We start from the raw sequence: 16,985 nt of genomic DNA, 5'->3' as shown, positions 1-16,985 counted from the left end.
AAAGGATAAAGATGTTCATATTTCAACATTGTCATTATGTCTGTGTGTTGTAATTTGAGAAATATGCGTCATTCATTTCTTTAAGAAAGGAAAAATTCCCAGACTCTTGTCGGTTAAGGTTTTCTGTAGTTTTGATGAAAACAAGAGTAAAGAGCCGGCCGATGCATCCGGTTAACACGTAATCTATAGTTTATCGTTAGTATAAGATAAGAATGACTTGAGACTTATCGTGAATGAAACACACACAACTTTTAAGGGTTTTTTTCCGTAGAATTGGTAGAAAATAAGAAAATGCACGATAATAACATCGCAGTGTATGTATTCAATGTAACTCATTCTCTTTCTTTATTTTACAAAAGAACTGTGTGTACTCCTTTTAGGAAAGTTTTCTGCAATTTTGGTAGAAACAAAAGCATAAATAAATTTATCTATCCATGTAGTAGTCTGTTATTAACATTTCGAAACAGCGTTGATTGCTTTTGCCTACTTTAAGATAAACGTGTGTATTTTTTATAGGTTTCCAGTGGTGCAGTAATATCATAGCTCCAAGTATGATTTAGCTCATATTTGATAATTTCATGAAAGCACATTCATTCCTTGTCCTTGGTTTAAAGAAAGAATGAGTAGGAGAGTTTTAGGTAAGCATTACCTGACCATGACAGTCAGCCCCCCGTCCCACACCCCTCCAAGAATAAAAAGCACATGGTTTTGTAGTATAGAAAAATGTTGTTCTGTCTTGTGGGACTTAGTTGAGCTTGTGAAACCGTTCGCTAGTCATAGTTTAGGCCAAATAAACGACTGAAAAGTTTGAACTTGTGCACCATGAATGTTTTCTTCTGACAAATCCCACCACTACACATGATTGGGTATGAGATAATGCTTTATGGTGAAGTAAAAAGCTGTGGCCAATCTATATATAGAAATAATCAACTAACCGCCATGGAAAAAATCCACTTAAGTTATGTTTGCGTCACCTTGAGCAGGTATTTATCATTTATGCGAGCAGCAACATCGATAATAAATCGCTTTTTCTTTTGAAATATTCTTCAAGTGTCATTTACACCAAAGAATGGCTAAGATGTTGTTTAATAGCCCTTTTGGCAATTCCCATGCCACAAAGGGAATCTTGCGTTGATAATTGTGACGGAAAAGGTATACTGGTAGTACTGTAACCTTCTGCGGTGAGGGGACCTTCATACCTTAATAAGGCTCACAACTACGGCAACGACCGAGAATTCTGTAGACCTAACAGTCAGGTGTAATCATGCTAAATCGGCTGGGAACTGAAGAAAAGCTAGACGGATTAGTACTTTGGGCCTCCTTTCTCCTTTGCAGAGGACTCTTTCGCGCTCGAGGAGAGACAAATATAAAGGAGAGTGAAACTACGAGGAGCGTGGGGGTCGAGCGGAGACAAATAGGGGACTGGAGAGAGAGATAATTATGGGAACTTTCCCAGATTTCTTTGAGTTTGCCAAAAGTACTCGTACAAGAGCTAACCACGACTATAAACTTTATTTGAGAAGAGCGGTTTGTAATTGTTACAAATATTCTTTCTTTATTCGCATTGTAAGGAAATGGAATGACTTGCCAGGATATGTTGTACATGCCGAATCATTATCTGTTTTTAAGAGTAAACTAAAAATTTATTTGAATATTTATTGAATCAGTAGCCATCGAATTTTATCTAGTTCTAGAAATTTTAAAATATTTTGCAAGTTTTTAGTTAGGGAAATTTGCCTTGTACAGGGTTAACCTCACGATTTCCCTTTTCAGGATGTTTTTTTTGTATTGTGTTGTAGCCTCCTGAATAAAATGTTATGTTATGTTATGTTATGTTATGTTATGTTATGTTATGTTATGTTATGTTATGTTATGTTATGTTATGTTAACGCGGGGTACTTCTGAGAGAACTACGCCTCCTTGTTGGGAGTTAGGCATGGGGCGGAAGTATCCAAGGGGCGAAAAAGCACAAATGCCTTTTAAAAAGTACTGTTTCGTAGATAGGTAGCTGTTCCACGCATCTCCGATCGTCATTCGCAAAATACGATAGACGACACATACAGTGCCTATAAGCATCGCCATATTATCGAGCCTACGGTTATTGCGCTGTTTAGTCAGCGGTTAACTTTGGAAAATTAGTCCGCCATGTTGTCTCACTTCTTCATTCTTTCTTCTCGCGGCGATACGCTGATATTTCGAGACTGTATCCTTTTCTTACTGGTCTAATAGCAATGTAGTAATAGTGCTACTGTACTGATCTCTATTTAAACTCAGGGAGATTCCCATTTTTCGTTGATTTTGAGCCAAGCTTAAAATCTGGACGATCGATATATGTTGGTGAAGTATAACTGTGTAATGAGATTGCGCAGATTTGTAATTTAAGCTTGTTTTGAACTGGATCATTGTCGTATTTTCACCTTAATCCAGTTTTTAGATAGAGGTGATTGTGTGAAGGGAACTCAAGATATATTTTACAGAAAAATCAAATCTGCAAAGGAAAGTCTACCACCTATTTTTGTAAGTGAAAGTAGAGTTTTCAGGGGTGTCAGTAAAATGATCTGATGTTTGTCAGATGGTAGGATTTCCATACAGCACCATACATTTGTTATGTACATATTTTGTGACTTAACCTCAATTTATTCTCGTCATTTGTGTAACAGGGTTAGTGTGACAGTGGTGCATGTATAATAATTTATGTATGGGGATGTGACGGAGATCTTTTCTATCATTACTGCCATTCAATGCCATAATCCATAACACCTGTTATCAAATTTTCAGCCTCGGATATTGCATTTCTAGCGTTCTGATTGGTTCACTAAATCTCGGTTATCAGCTCATATACCGTACCGAAAACGATCGCCCCAGGCGTCGCTAAGCTAAAAACTTTTTTCAGCGGTAAAGCGAAAGTTTCTTTGAAAAAATCGAGAAAAAAAAGAAAAGAAAAGAAATACCAGACAATGACAACAATAAAAGCCACAAAGTTCGGTATGACACTATTTAATGGTACGTATCTCCAAGGTTTCCTTTAAAATCAGAAAAATTGCTCGATTTTACAATTTAGATCACATAACAACAACAACAATAAAAACTGGTTACCTTGAAAAATTTCAGGATGGCTTGCAAATCCTGGCGGTAAGAGGTTAAAACCGATCGAAGAAATTCCTCAAGAAGAGCTTAATGCCTGCCTTTCTGTTTCTATGCATTTACGAGGACTCCAGTTACAAAAGTTCATCCATGAAATCTGTACGAGCGGCGGCCATAATGTTCGTTTCCATCGCTCGGCACCACTCAGCAAAACATTTGCACAAATGTGCACAGCTCTTACGCTTCTCGACAAGCTTGAAGTTGAAAACCTTGCACTGAATGCTTGTCTCAGTGAGGTTGTACCTCGACACTTGAACTCGGCTTGCCCTAAGTGTTTTAAAATGTCTACGAGTAATTCAGTTCAGCATAAAAAAAGCCGTCCTTGATCCCTTCCTTCTCTTGGCACCACACAGCAAAACATTTGCTCAAATGTGCACAACTATTACGCTTCTCGATGAGCTGGAACTTCAAAAGCACTTGAATGCTTGTCTCAGAAAGGTTGTTACTCGTACACTTGAAAGTTTCTTGAATTTGAGATGTCCGACTGTGTCCCATTTTCTTCGCTTTGAATTTTTCATTCAACTCCGTTCGCAATGAGCTGCGCGTGTCATGTGATCATTAAGTTTCGCGCGCTTTGTTCGGAAGTTGCCTCAACATCCGGTCATTTTAATTTAAAAGAAATATTTACTGAAAAGAAAATTCTTTTAACTTCAACATCAATATCCAAACAGGGAGAATTTAATAAAACAATTATCCCATTTGCGCTTGTTGGATATGAGATTGGTTATAGCCAACTCGGCGCTTCGCGCCTCGTTGGCTATTTACCATCTCATATCCAACGTGCGGTCATGGAATAATTGTTAAATATAGCTGAATAAGCTTGACAGGGCCTTGATACTTTAGTGATCCAAACTGGTTGAGACTTTGTTTGCATAGAAAATGATAAGTTTGTTATAAGTTCCTTTCTCCTCTGCCAAGGCTCCTTCATAAAAAAAGGAGCGAAAGTGAGAAATGGGAAGAAAGATGTAAATGGAGAAAAAGGGGCATGGGGGGAGATGGCTCCAGTCCCTTATTTGTCTCCGCTCGACCCCCGCATTCCTAGTTATTTCACTCTCCTTATTTGTAGACCTCCGCTCGTGTACGAAAGAGGCGTCACTCTCTCCAGTCCGTTATTTGTCTCCGTTTGACCCCCTTTCTCCTCTTGATTTCACTCCTTATTTCTCTCTGCTAGAGCGCAAAAAGGCCTCTGTGGAGGAGAGAGTTAAAGTACACGTATGTGCATGTAGTTCAATGCAACACTTGACTCGAAACCTTAGTACTGAAATGACAGGCTTCCTTTTACAATCCCGGAGCGGAAATTAACCAGCGAATGCACATTATGATAATTTGTTGGAGGGTTTTGAAAACTGAAACAGCATTTAATAAACTCATCTTTCCAGAGCAATTTCTGATTACTGAAATGACAGGCTTTTTTTTATAATCCCAAAGCAGAAAGTAACCAGTGAATGCACATTATAATAATTTGTTGGAGAGTTTTGAAAACTGAAACAGCATTTAATATTAACTCATCTTTCCAGAGCAATTTCTCATTCTGTTTTTTAAAGCTTCTAATCTTGTTCCTGTAATTCTACAGAAACACAAAAAATGTTGAATCTAATAGTTATTGACCATATTTTCCTGTATAATTATGTTGTGGTTTAAATTTTTTTGGTTTAAAAATTTTCAATCCAGTTTAATTGTCATTTTTTCTTTGTGCAGTATTCTTATTGATATTAAAACTCAAACTGGTTTGAAAATTTTTAAACCAAAAAAAAATTTGAACCACAACATAATAATATTATACAGAACAAAATATTGATCTCGACTCTTACATGGCCAACAATCAATGGTTGTGAGTGTGACAAATGAAATGACATACATGTAACAGTGGAATCCAAAGTGAAAGTGCACAAATTAAAGGGATTACTGTACATGGTGAGCATACATAATTATTATAGAGAACATAAGAAGGACTGCGAACATCCGGATGTTTGTTTACAAATATTGCGGCTATAATAGTCTTGGTTGGTCAGAATCCCGTAAACGCATGATCCGCTCCATTGAGAAATGAAGTCTCGAAATCATTTCCCTGAAATGCAGTCCGCAGAACTGTGATCTTCGGTTTTTAACAATTGACAACTTTTTACAAAAGAAAGCATGCTGTCTGGTATTTGACTGCCTTAATGGAACTGTATGCTCTCCTTTTGAGAATTATTTTCAACGAGTGAATCATAACGCTTTAAATACTAGAAACAATGGGAAAGCGGCAAAACTGCCCAAGGTCAAGCTGGATTTTGCACGCCGTACTGTAGTTCTAAATTAGTGAATGTTTTGCTTTTACATATCAGTTCTTAATTATTCTTATTTGTAAGTTTTTAATTCTTAGTCAACAGGACCCCGTTGATAACAGTATTCTATACTGAAGGGTAATCCTGGATAAATATTCGATTTAATTATTTATTATTATTGAATACATGTATTTTGAAAAGACAGAAATGAAATTTGAGGTTTTTCATTTTTGCAATGCTTTAATGTGTCACTCAACTTATTCAACGTCTTCTCCATAGAACGTTTCCCCAATACATGTAGAATGCTGCTAAGGATTAGATATATGTATCATAAAAAGGAAAATCACAATTTTTAGGCTTAAAAAAGTAGGGTGGACACCAGGCCCCAGTTGTTCAAAGAGCGGATAATTTTATCCACTGGATAGGTCGCTATGCGGCAGATAAAATTTGTACAAGAATTTCGTTATAGCGCTTTACTTTGTGTATGAAGTAGAAGCGTCTGTCTAATCTAAGTATGGGATTGTGCGAAAAACTTGCCAAAACCTTTGGTTGGAGTACATTTTATTTGCTGGGTAGCAATTTATCCACTGGATAAAGTTATCCGCTCTTGGAACAACTGGGGCCAGGTCCACTCACAGTATACACCAGGAGATATGGTACTGTAAATACAAGATATAGCCCTGGAAGAGAGTACTTTACTGAACTCTATTAGGCACACTACTTTTTTTACCTTGTAGCTCCCTAGAAGACGTACATGTATAACTTTGCTTTAACCTTTACATGTACATGTGAAGTACAGCAAATTGTCAAAAAGGTCAAAATCAAAGAGCTAGTGCACTATTTTTTTGGAGTTGTTTTAGTGTAAAAGTGGTATATACATGTAAATAAATAAAGATTTAATGTGGCTACATGTGTCTTGGCATGATAAAGGGTAATTTGCTGGACTATTTATCCACTAGTCTAAAATACTTGTAGGGTTTAGATATTGTATGCTTTGGTATGAAGAGTCATCCACCCCTTCCATCTCTTTCTTTCTCTGATCTCTTTTTGGCTTCACCCTACCTTCACCCTAGGTGGCATTCACTTGATGTACATGGTGGTTTCCTTGGTTTAAAGCCCTAAAGATGATACTGGTTTTTCAATAAACTTCAACTTGTCAACTGTTAAAAATAAGTATGCTTACTGTTATGAACATCCTCTAAATTGTGCCTTGCAGAATGTTGATGGTGTCAATTTCATCTTCATCAAAAGAAATGGCCTCTACTTTGTCTGCACAACAAAGTTCAATGTTTCGCCAGCTTTTGCAGTAGAAGTTCTTACAAGGTACTTATGTAACATACCTTGTTTCATCATGTTGATTACATAGTACCTACTAGTACTTGTGTTTCTAAACTTCCCAAATAGATTTTTAATTAGTAAGACCCAAAGATGGGAGTTTTATTAGAAGCTATGAATCATTATCATCATCATCATCATCATTGGCAATGTCGTCGTCATTGTTATCATCATTGTCATCATCCTCATCCTGTTTATTGACTTATGGTTGTTATTTTTCAATTCATTATTCAGGACTTTATTTTTGTTTTTGTTCTAGAGTTTCAGATCTGTGTAAAGATTACTGCGGTGTTCTTAATGAGCAGTCGATCAAACTCAACTTTCCTCTTATTTATGAGTTGCTGGATGAAGTATTGGTAAGTTATTATTTATTAATTACCTTAATAGTTGTTTACTGAGAAGATTATTTTCCTGCTCTGGAAGTAAAATAATGATAAAATCAGGCATTATTTTCTAATGTATGATGTGCCTGAAGACCAGAGGTTATTTATTAAATACCTCAGAAATGGCCAGTACAATTATTAACCTCTGTCTCTGTGAGATAATACTAATAATTATTACTAGTAATAATCAAAGATTAGGGAGTGTGTTAAATGATCTCAATCCCAGGCTCTCTCTCCTTTGCCAAGTTGGTGACAATGCCATCCGCCCCTGAAAAATCTGCAGGCGGTTCCAGATATGCATCCCAAGATCCATTCATTCATTCATTGATTGTCCCATACAATCTTGACTCCGAATGCAATTAGGAGTTCGTTTTTTTCTACATCAAACACGATTCTAATAAGATTAAATTTAAAAATACAGTTGACTACAAAAATTAGCGAAAAAACGGAACGACGTTGCAGTGTCATCTTGGCACGTTTCTTTACTTGATAATGGTGCCAAGATGACACTGAAATGTCGTTCCGTTTTTTCGCTAATTTTTATAGTTAATCGAACACAATTATCAAATAATTTACAGTTAACTATCCTCTACAACTGGAAGTGTGTTGTGGTTATCATCTTTGAAAGCTAAGAAAATTAACAACAAACAAACATAATTTATTTTTTGAGTCCTAAAATACTGACATATGACTGTCTTCTTTACAGGATTTTGGATATGTGCAGGTGACATCAACAGAAAGCCTCAAAGCATTTGTTTGCAACCAGCCAGTAGAAACGACAACACCTGAACCAATATGGCAGTGCACTGGAGGAACAGTGGTTCGTAAGATAAAAGTGCATATCTTGTATTCATTACCAATAATGTTTTTTTTTTGGCGCATTGGCAAGGGCACTTGCCTTTCACCAATGTGAGTCACTCTTCAGCCATACATGTAGGTGGTGGACAATAAAAATCAACATTTCCAAATTCAAATTCGAAAAACTCTGAAATTGGTAAACATTATTTAGAAGCTTTTATAATGATTAAGATACGGTTAATTAAATTTAGCCAGTAATATAATCAGGCGGTTTATTGTATGTGTTATAAGATGCAATTTGTCTAATTCCCTCTTTTCTAATACCTTGTTGTAAATGTGCGTTGTCTGTAACTTATATCAGTGTGATTGAATAAATGAAATAAATAAATAAATAAATAAATAAAAATTCAAATTCCACCTGGAAACAGTAAATGAAGAGCCATTCTGTGGATGTACTACTGAAATTTCTATTTATTTAAAGTATTATTTATTTGTAAGACTGGATCTTAAGCTGGTTTAATTATGTAGGTGTAGTGTGAAGGGACAGTGTCTAGCAAAGTACAGTAACTCTGTCCTAGGCGGATATGTTTTGTCTTAATACATGAATGTGCAGTGTGGTTTGCTAAACATCTACAGGTCATGATTTTGTGCTGCTTTGCCTTTTGATGGAGTTGGGCATGACATTCTAAAATGTAACCAGTCAAATGAAGGCGATACTGTGTTCATTGGTGTTCTTATAACTAATAGAGGGAAAGACAAGAACGTAAATGAATTTAGCATCTCCTTCTTTATTCATAGTATGGAACAGAGAGGATGTCCTTGCCTAGCACTGCTGCAAACAAACCAGTTGTGCTGCCAAAACTGGGGAAGGTTTGTATATGTAGTAGGAATGATATTATGATAAATTATATTGAGAAGTGTCGGAAATGTTTAAGACTAGTAATAATAAAAGATTAGGGATTCCGTTGGTTGATCTTTATCTCAGGCTCTCTCTCCTTTGCCAAGTTGGTGATGATGTCATCTGCCTCTGCAAAATCTGCGGGGATGCCAGATTCACGTCCCAAGATCCATCCATTCATTCAAACAATCAATGTCGTCCCATGTACAATCTCGACTCCAATCCATATTTATTATTAGGAGTGCGTTCTTCCTACGTCGAACACAAAAACACAGACTTTTTGGGTATTAACAACCTGTCTTCAGTGTGGAAGAAAAACGTGTGTGTTTTCTTAAACATTTCTGCCACTTCTCAATATAATTTATTATAATGTCAATCCTACACTGTACCACTTATACAATTGGATATGTCACGTATCACTAACACACTTTCCATTCACCATTTTTAAGGTTTGTAAATGTACGACTGGATCAAAATTAATGATCTCATGCACGCACCATGAAGAATAGAGCTGATAAGAAACTGGAAAGCAGTTGAATATTCTGCAACAACCATGAGTCTTATTCATGAGAATTCCCCCTGAATTTGTCGGTGTCACATAGCTGGATTTGTATAATGTGAACGCTTGATGTTGTTGTTTTTGCATCCCTGCAGAGAGGAAGCAAAAGTGAAGTATTTGTGGATTTGTTAGAGCGACTCACGGTGTTGATTGGTTCAAATGTACGTGGTTTGTAATCTGTTCTGTTCTGAGCTTTACAGTGTAGTATATTAATAAATCGAAAATTGCCCTGTAAACAAACCTGACATACTAATGCTGTGTACCCTCAAGAGAAGGGCTTACAATCCACTGTACCGAAAAAGATGGCGGCTGGTACATTTACCTATAACTCTAAGCATACAAAATCTCTAAAAACTCTCATCAAAACGCACAGTGTTATTATGTGTTATTATTAGAATTTGTAAATATCCCGTAATTCAGCTTATGGCTGCAATGGTGTTTATAATAAAGTACCTATCTATCTCTCTATCTCACAGAAAAGTTCTAAAAACGTAGTATACACAATGTTGTTAGTACAGGGACGAATTTCGCAAAAAGGCTTTCTATGTGTCTATTTGCTGTGTTAGGCTTACAAGGTATTGTGGTAGAATGTACAGCTGCCGTTTCTTTCCTTAAGGACGGTGCCTACTAATACCGAAGTATTTTTGCTTGGTTTAAAGCAGATCTTAGCAAGGGCTATGGGAATCCAGAAAGAAAATTGGGGGTTTTTACCACGCATTTTTGAGAGATAATTAAGTAACAAATATTCTAAAAAGCAGTAAAATACAAAGCAATGTATGGCGTTTATTTTTTCCAAATTGAAGCTTTCTTATATCTGAAAAATGCATACTTACCCCCAATTTTCTCTTTGGATACCAAAAACACGTGCTAAGTTCTGCTTTTCCCGAATATTTTTAAACTGCCCAAATTTATCCCTGTATTAGTAGCCCCCACCCATAGGAAACCCGAGTATCACGAGATGCACAGAACGTACATGTATGCTTGTGTACAGTAACAAAAGTAGGCACCGTCCTTAAGGTAGAACACAAAATGATATTTTTTGTTGTTGTTCAAATTTGCAATAACAGTCAATTTTAGCCTTCTTTTCACTTTGTACTGCATACCATTGCTATTAAAGGGAAACGTTTTGAGGAGTGAGATTGATGGATGCATCCAAATGAAGATTTTCATGGCTGGCCATCCTGAAGTGAGGATTGCACTCAATGAGGATTTCTTTGTTGGAAAATCTGACGCTTTGTCTCAAGGTATTGTTACTGTGAGTGAATTTTCATTAGAAATATAAGAAGTACATCACAGTCCTGATGCTGCTCAGTGTGTGCCACATCCTTCTCAAACTCATTAATAATTCATCAAGAGAAATCAAAGAAAATCACTTTGGTGACCGTGGTTTGGATATGTGATCCTAATTACCATAAAATTTTGCCAACTTTAGCCTTGAATTTCTCCAAGAATTATTGCTCATTTGAGAAGGCATATCAAACACTCGAAAGTGTGTTTCATCAGATATCCAAACACTGAGAAGTAGGTTGAAAAAACTTGGCAGCGCTTCGTTTTTTAATCCTACTTTTCAGTGTTTGGACATCTGATGAATCATACCATTTATTTGTTTGATATATTACATACAAAACTGTTTCGCAACCCAGCCTTGGGTTCTGTAGTCCTTCCGTTACGTTGTTCCCTTAGACAAAAACTTTGCTCCACATTGTCTCTCTTCACCCAGGTTTGTAAATGGGTACCGGTGACACACTGGAGATAATAACCCTGTGATGGACTAGCATCCTATCCAGGGGAGTGTAGCAATACTCCTATTGTAGTTGCTTCATGTTGTAGAAACTGGATAAAGCTCCGGCGTGTGGGCTGCCTGTGGCTTGTGTGCGACTTAACATTTTACATCGTAAACTTCTATATCTCTCATTGATATACGCAGCGCAATTCAGACTATGTATTGCTTAGTAAAAGCTCTGCTGATTAGTAAAAGCTCTTGTGTGCAACTTAACATTCTAGATCGTAAACTTATATATCTCTTATTGATATACGCAGCGCAATTCAGACTATGTATTAATTAGTAAAAGCTCTGCTCAGTCCCATTTCCGAGGACTGTTGGGCAAGTTGTCTAGTATATCTACTTTTGCAAGAAACGTTTTGGTTTTGTTTAACAACAGACAGTGTAGCCGTCAGACTGGACAACTGTACATTCCACGAGTCAGTCGACTTGTCCAGCTTTGAAACAACACGAACACTTGTTGTCAGACCGCCGGAGGGTGAGGTAGGAATTCACGTGTATAAATACACTCAACTAAACCATTAAAGGGACATTGTTGCCAGGATTTTGCTGGTTTTTGGTAAAGAGTGCAATAAATGCGGTAATCATCAAGGTGTCTGATCAAACATGAAATTTGCTCTTAGAGCATTGAGAAAAAACTATCAAGAGATTCTAAAAGGAAAAACAAAACAACAACAACAACAAAACTTTTAATTAAAAAAAATTACAGAATTTTATGCGGTTCTTTTGATTTTAATCTTGACTCTTGCAGGACTGATTTCCCAGACGTTTTGTAAATAATTACATCTACTTGTCTTCACACTGTTGATGTTGCATTCATCTCCATGTAGTTTACCGCCATGAAGTACAGACTCTCAGAGGCGTTGCAGTCAAGCCTTCCCTTCACACTGATTGCATTTGTTGACGAAGATGAAGAATCCAAGTGAGTTATTCTGCCTTTCAGTAAAATTTATGGAGCAGTTTTGGCTTGACTATTCGCCCATAGTGTTCCTCTTTGACCCCAGACTCCTGCTTTTCCCGAGGTAAAGGATTCCGCTGTCAGCGCGTTGAACAACAGCATATACTTCTATTAGAGGATCTATCTAATCATTCAGAATTCAAATATAGCTACCAGACTGGAAAACAATCAGAGACACTAGTAGGCTTGATTTGGTTTTGTGGGGAATGGGCCGTATAGGTGCATAGAAAGAAATTTTCAAATCGAAACCTTTTCCTAAATAAATATTAAGGACGTTTTGGTGGTTTTGATAGGAATGTAATGCTGGTTTCACAGTCCTAACTCGTTCTTCATCTTACTATTTTCAGAACTCTTGAGGCTGTACTCAAATTGAGATGCAACATTCCTCCGTCCAGGTAATGTCCAAACAGATTTTTGTATCGTTAAATTATATTGCTATAGATCTCGTCGCGGTACAAACAGAACTTTTTTCGAAAGTTAATGAATTACAATTACATATACAAACCCTGTGAAACGGGCCATATGTACAGACGCTGACTGTACGTCCACTCTTGCATTTTAGAAATACAAAATAGGGTAGCAAGGTGAGGTTTGTAGCGAATTAACTAAACCATAGCTTAGAGCGGTTTCCAATTTAGTGTCGTAAAACCAAAACCACAGTAATTATTCTGGCCAATCACAGCAGATGTAAACAACACAACGAGCCAATCAGAATTCGAAGCAAATACGTGTAACTGGCGCCAAGCGCGGGAAAACGAGTGCGCCCAAAACACGATTGGTTTTGGTTTGGATTCCCATTGGTTGAGAAAGTGGCGCGAGTTTTGTTAACCAATCACAGAGCGAAGTAATGCAAAACCAAAGCAAACACGAAATTACTTTCGACACTCAATTGAAAACCGCTCTACCGTTCTAATCCAGTTGTTGTTTGTTGTTTTTAGTAGTGCCAATAACATTGTTATGAAGGTGCCAGTGCCCAAGGCGACAGACAATGTATCACATCATATAACATCCGGGACACAGACAGCGGAGTTCAAGTCATCCGAAAAAGCCTGGTACTGGAACATGGCAAAGCTTCAAGGTGGCTCGGAGATATCGGCTTCTGTTAAGGTTAATGGAGTGAAAAACACGTTTTTTTTTCGCTAAAGCGCACACATTCATTGGCTAGTTCATAGTCACATGACAAGTTTAAGTTCAAGTTCAAGTTCATTTGTTCACACTTACTCAAATTACAATAAAATAATAATAATAATAATAATAATAAGTAAGAATAGACTAGAAATAGAGCTTGCTCTATAAAACTATGTTGAATTATGCATTACATTTGAAAAGTGCGTTGCAGCCAAGGGAGCAAAGCTTTCGAGTTGGCCACTACCACTGTGCAGTCGCTAGTTTTTTTTTTTTTTAACAACCACTTACTGCCTACTTGGAATTAAGATATACGAGGCAGAATTTAGCCTGGCCAGAGGGTCGCAATACAGTGAGAAAGGAGAACAAAACGTCGCCGAAGGAGAGGCGGGAGGATAAAACACCTTACAACACGACCGCGTAACTTGGCAGTGAGAAGGCAGAAAAAGGAGAATAAATTACTTAAATAGGAAAGCGAGAACCCCAGAGGGCTACGGGTAATTAGAACTATTCGTAGAAGGCGTCTGGGGTAGGTAAAAATTCCGCGTTGGTTGGTTTCGTGGGAATTTTAGCAGTGAGAGTAGTGAATAGAACTGTTTGCCGCCAAAAACCCAATAATTACCTCGTGAAAGTATTTTGTTTTGCCCAAAGTTTCATCCTCTGGTGGGCTAGTCAGTGCGGTCTCACGCCAATTTTGTATTTTTCTTATTTTTTTCGTTAGGTGCATATGAGTGAGAAACGAAAATCTGCGAGAAAGGAAATCGGTCCTGTGAGGTAAGTTGAAAGACACGTTTAGAGCGATTACAACCTCATGGAGCAGTTTTTAATTAAACCAACAACAAACGTATACAACACAAGGAAGCATTTAGTCTCCCTCGCAGCCGTTCTGAGTCTCGTCACGCAACGCTCCTCCCCACTGGAGCGTTACGTGACGAGACACAGAACGGCTGCTAGGGAGACTAGGAGCCATTGAGATCTCAAAACAAATAGAGATAATTTATCATAAATGACACCAAGAGCGGGAAAACGCGTACGAGGAAGGCATAATTGTTTTGTTTAATTGTTGTTCTGTTTTGTTGTTTTGTCAGTAAAGTAAACCAAAGGGAAATCAAAGTTACTTTAAACACCCAGTTGACCCGCACTAAGTTTTTCTTTCCAATATCTAGCCCTGGAGGTAGTCGGAGTATAGAATATTTCGATGTCGCACTTACAACTTATTTCTTAGAAGAATGTGAATAGAGAGCTGTATAGCAGTGTGTTGGAAAGATCGATATTACATGGTAAAGCCTGGTTTACACGTACGACGCAAGTATAAGCATAAGCAAAAGGTTGTTTACACGTGCGATAAGCATAAGGTGACATACGCAAGCGCAGAAGCATAAAAACTTAGCGCAATCACGCGGCCGGTCTGCCTTTTAGCGCGAGATTTGATTCCAACATGGCGGAAAATGGCAATGCATGAGTAACTAGAATGTACGCTAACAACCTGTCACTGTTTTTCAATTTCCTTTCCTTGCGCTTTTGCTTATGCTTGCGTCGTCCTGGTTTACATGTACGACGCAACGACGCAAGCACAAGCACAAGCACAAGAGAATGGAAATCGTTCCATTCTCTTATGCTTGTGCTTATGCTTGCGTCGTTGCGTCGTACGTGTAAACAGGAACGACGCAAGCATAAACACAAGCGCAAGCATAAGGCGCTTATCCTTGCTTCGCCCCGGTTTACACGTATGTTTCTTGTGCTTATGCTTATGCTTAAGTCGTATGTGTAAACCAGGCTTAAACGATGATAAAAAATGTGGAGTGGGGTTATTGTTTTTCCCAATTTTGGTTGCGGGGGGATGTGCGGCAGACGTGAAGTTCGAAAGCCAGTTAACTCCACTTATAAGCCAAACTATGGTATGTCGGTAGTTTTCAGTCGAAGTTGGGTTAATTGCCGGTTCTGCCTAATCTTCCAACGTCCATCTTTATGTAACAATGCACTGAGTATTGTTTATGTTTTATTTTATTTTCTTGCCTTAGTTTGGAGTTCGAAATACCGATGCATATCTGTTCCGGTCTACAAATCCGATATCTCCGGGTGCAGGACCGCGAGAAAGCTTATAACCCTTTCCGATGGGTCCGATACATCACTCACAGGTGAGTAGTCATAAGGGTATCGCATTTTAGGTCCCCGACTGAGGAGGGGAGGGGAGGGGATGGGAGGGGAGGGGAGGGGAGAGCTGTAAACATAGATAGGTGTTTTTTCATCTTCAGCCACGTGTTTTAATTGTGGCGAGAATTATAACTCGAGATGAGTTTGCTGTTCGAAAGGTCGCGGGTTTGACTGCTGCTGAGGATTAGAATTTTAAATTATTTTCCCATGTGCGTGACAAAGTGAACGCTGTTTTCTTTTCCGTGTTGTGTTAAATTCTTTTGTCTGACCAGTGTGTTTTCGTGTTTTTCTTCCAGTGATTCTTACGTTATTCGGATATAGTGGAGGACGGAATACGCAGCAAAAATTACACGGTAAAAAGACCAAACAGTTGGCTTTTCTTCCAAGAGCGGCCAGTCACAAGATCATTCAGAAAAAGAAATTAACACTTCTGAAGAACCCAGCGACAGACGTGCATACAGCAACGAAAGTGTTTTGGAAGAAGGATCTTGTTAATTCAGTATGCTGCCTTGCATTTGCTAGCGAGATCTCGCAAGGAATATTGGAGGTCTTTGTTCAGACTGCTTCTTTGGTGTAATGATGAAGGCACGAACGGGTTTCGGGGACCCTGGCGAGGTGCCCACCCGTTGGGCTCCCACACTCCATGAATCAGAGACCAGAGCAAAAACACCGGATTGCGGTCCCTACTCTTTTCGAACAGTAATGCGGGTACATTAATGTCCCATACTAATTTATTGTGAGAAGGTGTAGGAGACCAGGCCAAATAACAGATATTAGATTTATTAGGACTTATTAGGAGCATAAGTTATATTAAAAATTGTTTTATATTAATTTTATCCAGAGTAAATGGCGATTATAAAACGAAGGACGCTATGAAATAACTGTGATCACAGGCGTGTTCTGAATGGCCGAAAATCAAACCATTTTCATGATACCGGAAACAGCATTGGGAAACAAGAGAAACGGCGAAAAAAAACCCGGCATTTTTTTAATTCTAACGTGTATCCGTCCCTGAAATTAAATTACGAGTGTGAGTATTTTCCATCCACGCTACTGCGCATGTACGCATTCTTGACAGGGTCCCGGTATTCTCGTTCCCAGAGTCCGCGCGGTTTTTTATTTTTTTGCGATTCAACCGCTGACCACTGAAAGATCGTAGGCTCTGGGTATGAGGATGGGGTCAACTCAACGGAGTGCAGTGTAAAACAGGTGGATACACAAAAAACCGCCTGTGCAAGCAAACCATCGTGTAGCCAAGGTTTGTAATAAAATATTTCCCAAAAAAAGGCGGACTTGTCACAAAAATGTTTTTAAAACTGACCTATACTTGAGCAAGACGCCAATTCTCCGAGAAATTTTGATATTATTTTCATGAAAGCCGAAGCTATTACAGTGAAGCGCCACCGAGTTGCTAAAACAGCGAAACGTATGAAATAGGGCAGCAATTTTAGTATCCGCCTAAAGAGATAATAGCAGTGGTTCAATGAGAATATTTCAAACCCGAGTAATGAAAAATTCTTCAGATTTGAATATATCATGGAGGAGAAATTATGCGCGGTAAAGGCTCGTTTACACATTCCA

At 38.1% G+C, this 16,985-nt stretch overlaps 2 protein-coding genes across 3 annotated transcripts in view; both read left to right on the top strand.

Annotated features, from left to right (window-relative positions):
* LOC146480958 (uncharacterized) overlaps positions 1–10,452 on the top strand; it is a 153,859-nt gene extending 143,407 nt beyond the window's left edge. Inside the window, exon 12 of the transcript XR_014864506.1 lies at positions 9,880–10,452. The gene's annotated coding sequence lies outside the window, so the exon portion shown is untranslated. The remainder of the gene's footprint in view (positions 1–9,879) is intronic.
* On the top strand, positions 2,120–16,269 carry LOC146480957 (uncharacterized). 2 transcript variants are annotated; one of them, XM_085108674.1, is made up of 15 exons: positions 2,120–2,203; positions 2,435–2,517; positions 6,628–6,734; positions 7,006–7,102; positions 7,836–7,949; positions 8,726–8,797; positions 9,480–9,545; positions 10,502–10,628; positions 11,547–11,650; positions 11,998–12,089; positions 12,473–12,520; positions 13,064–13,232; positions 13,972–14,024; positions 15,272–15,388; positions 15,701–16,269. In XM_085108674.1, exons 1-15 carry the CDS (start codon positions 2,146–2,148, stop codon positions 15,723–15,725), a joined length of 1,332 nt encoding a protein of 443 aa, XP_084964800.1. In that variant the 5' UTR covers positions 2,120–2,145; the 3' UTR covers positions 15,726–16,269. The 2 variants fall into 2 exon arrangements, with proteins under 2 accessions (XP_084964800.1, XP_084964799.1); XM_085108673.1 differs by having other exon boundaries at positions 2,129–2,203; positions 7,836–7,964.
* The last annotated feature ends 716 nt before the right edge of the window (positions 16,270–16,985 follow it).

Source organism: Pavona decussata, unplaced genomic scaffold, assembly GCF_977016875.1.
Source record: "Pavona decussata unplaced genomic scaffold, jaPavDecu1.1 SCAFFOLD_51, whole genome shotgun sequence".
In the NCBI taxonomy this organism is placed as follows: Eukaryota; Metazoa; Cnidaria; class Anthozoa; order Scleractinia; family Agariciidae; genus Pavona; species Pavona decussata.
Note: the sequence above shows the minus strand (reverse complement) of the source record. Positions and strands in the feature narration are given on the sequence as shown.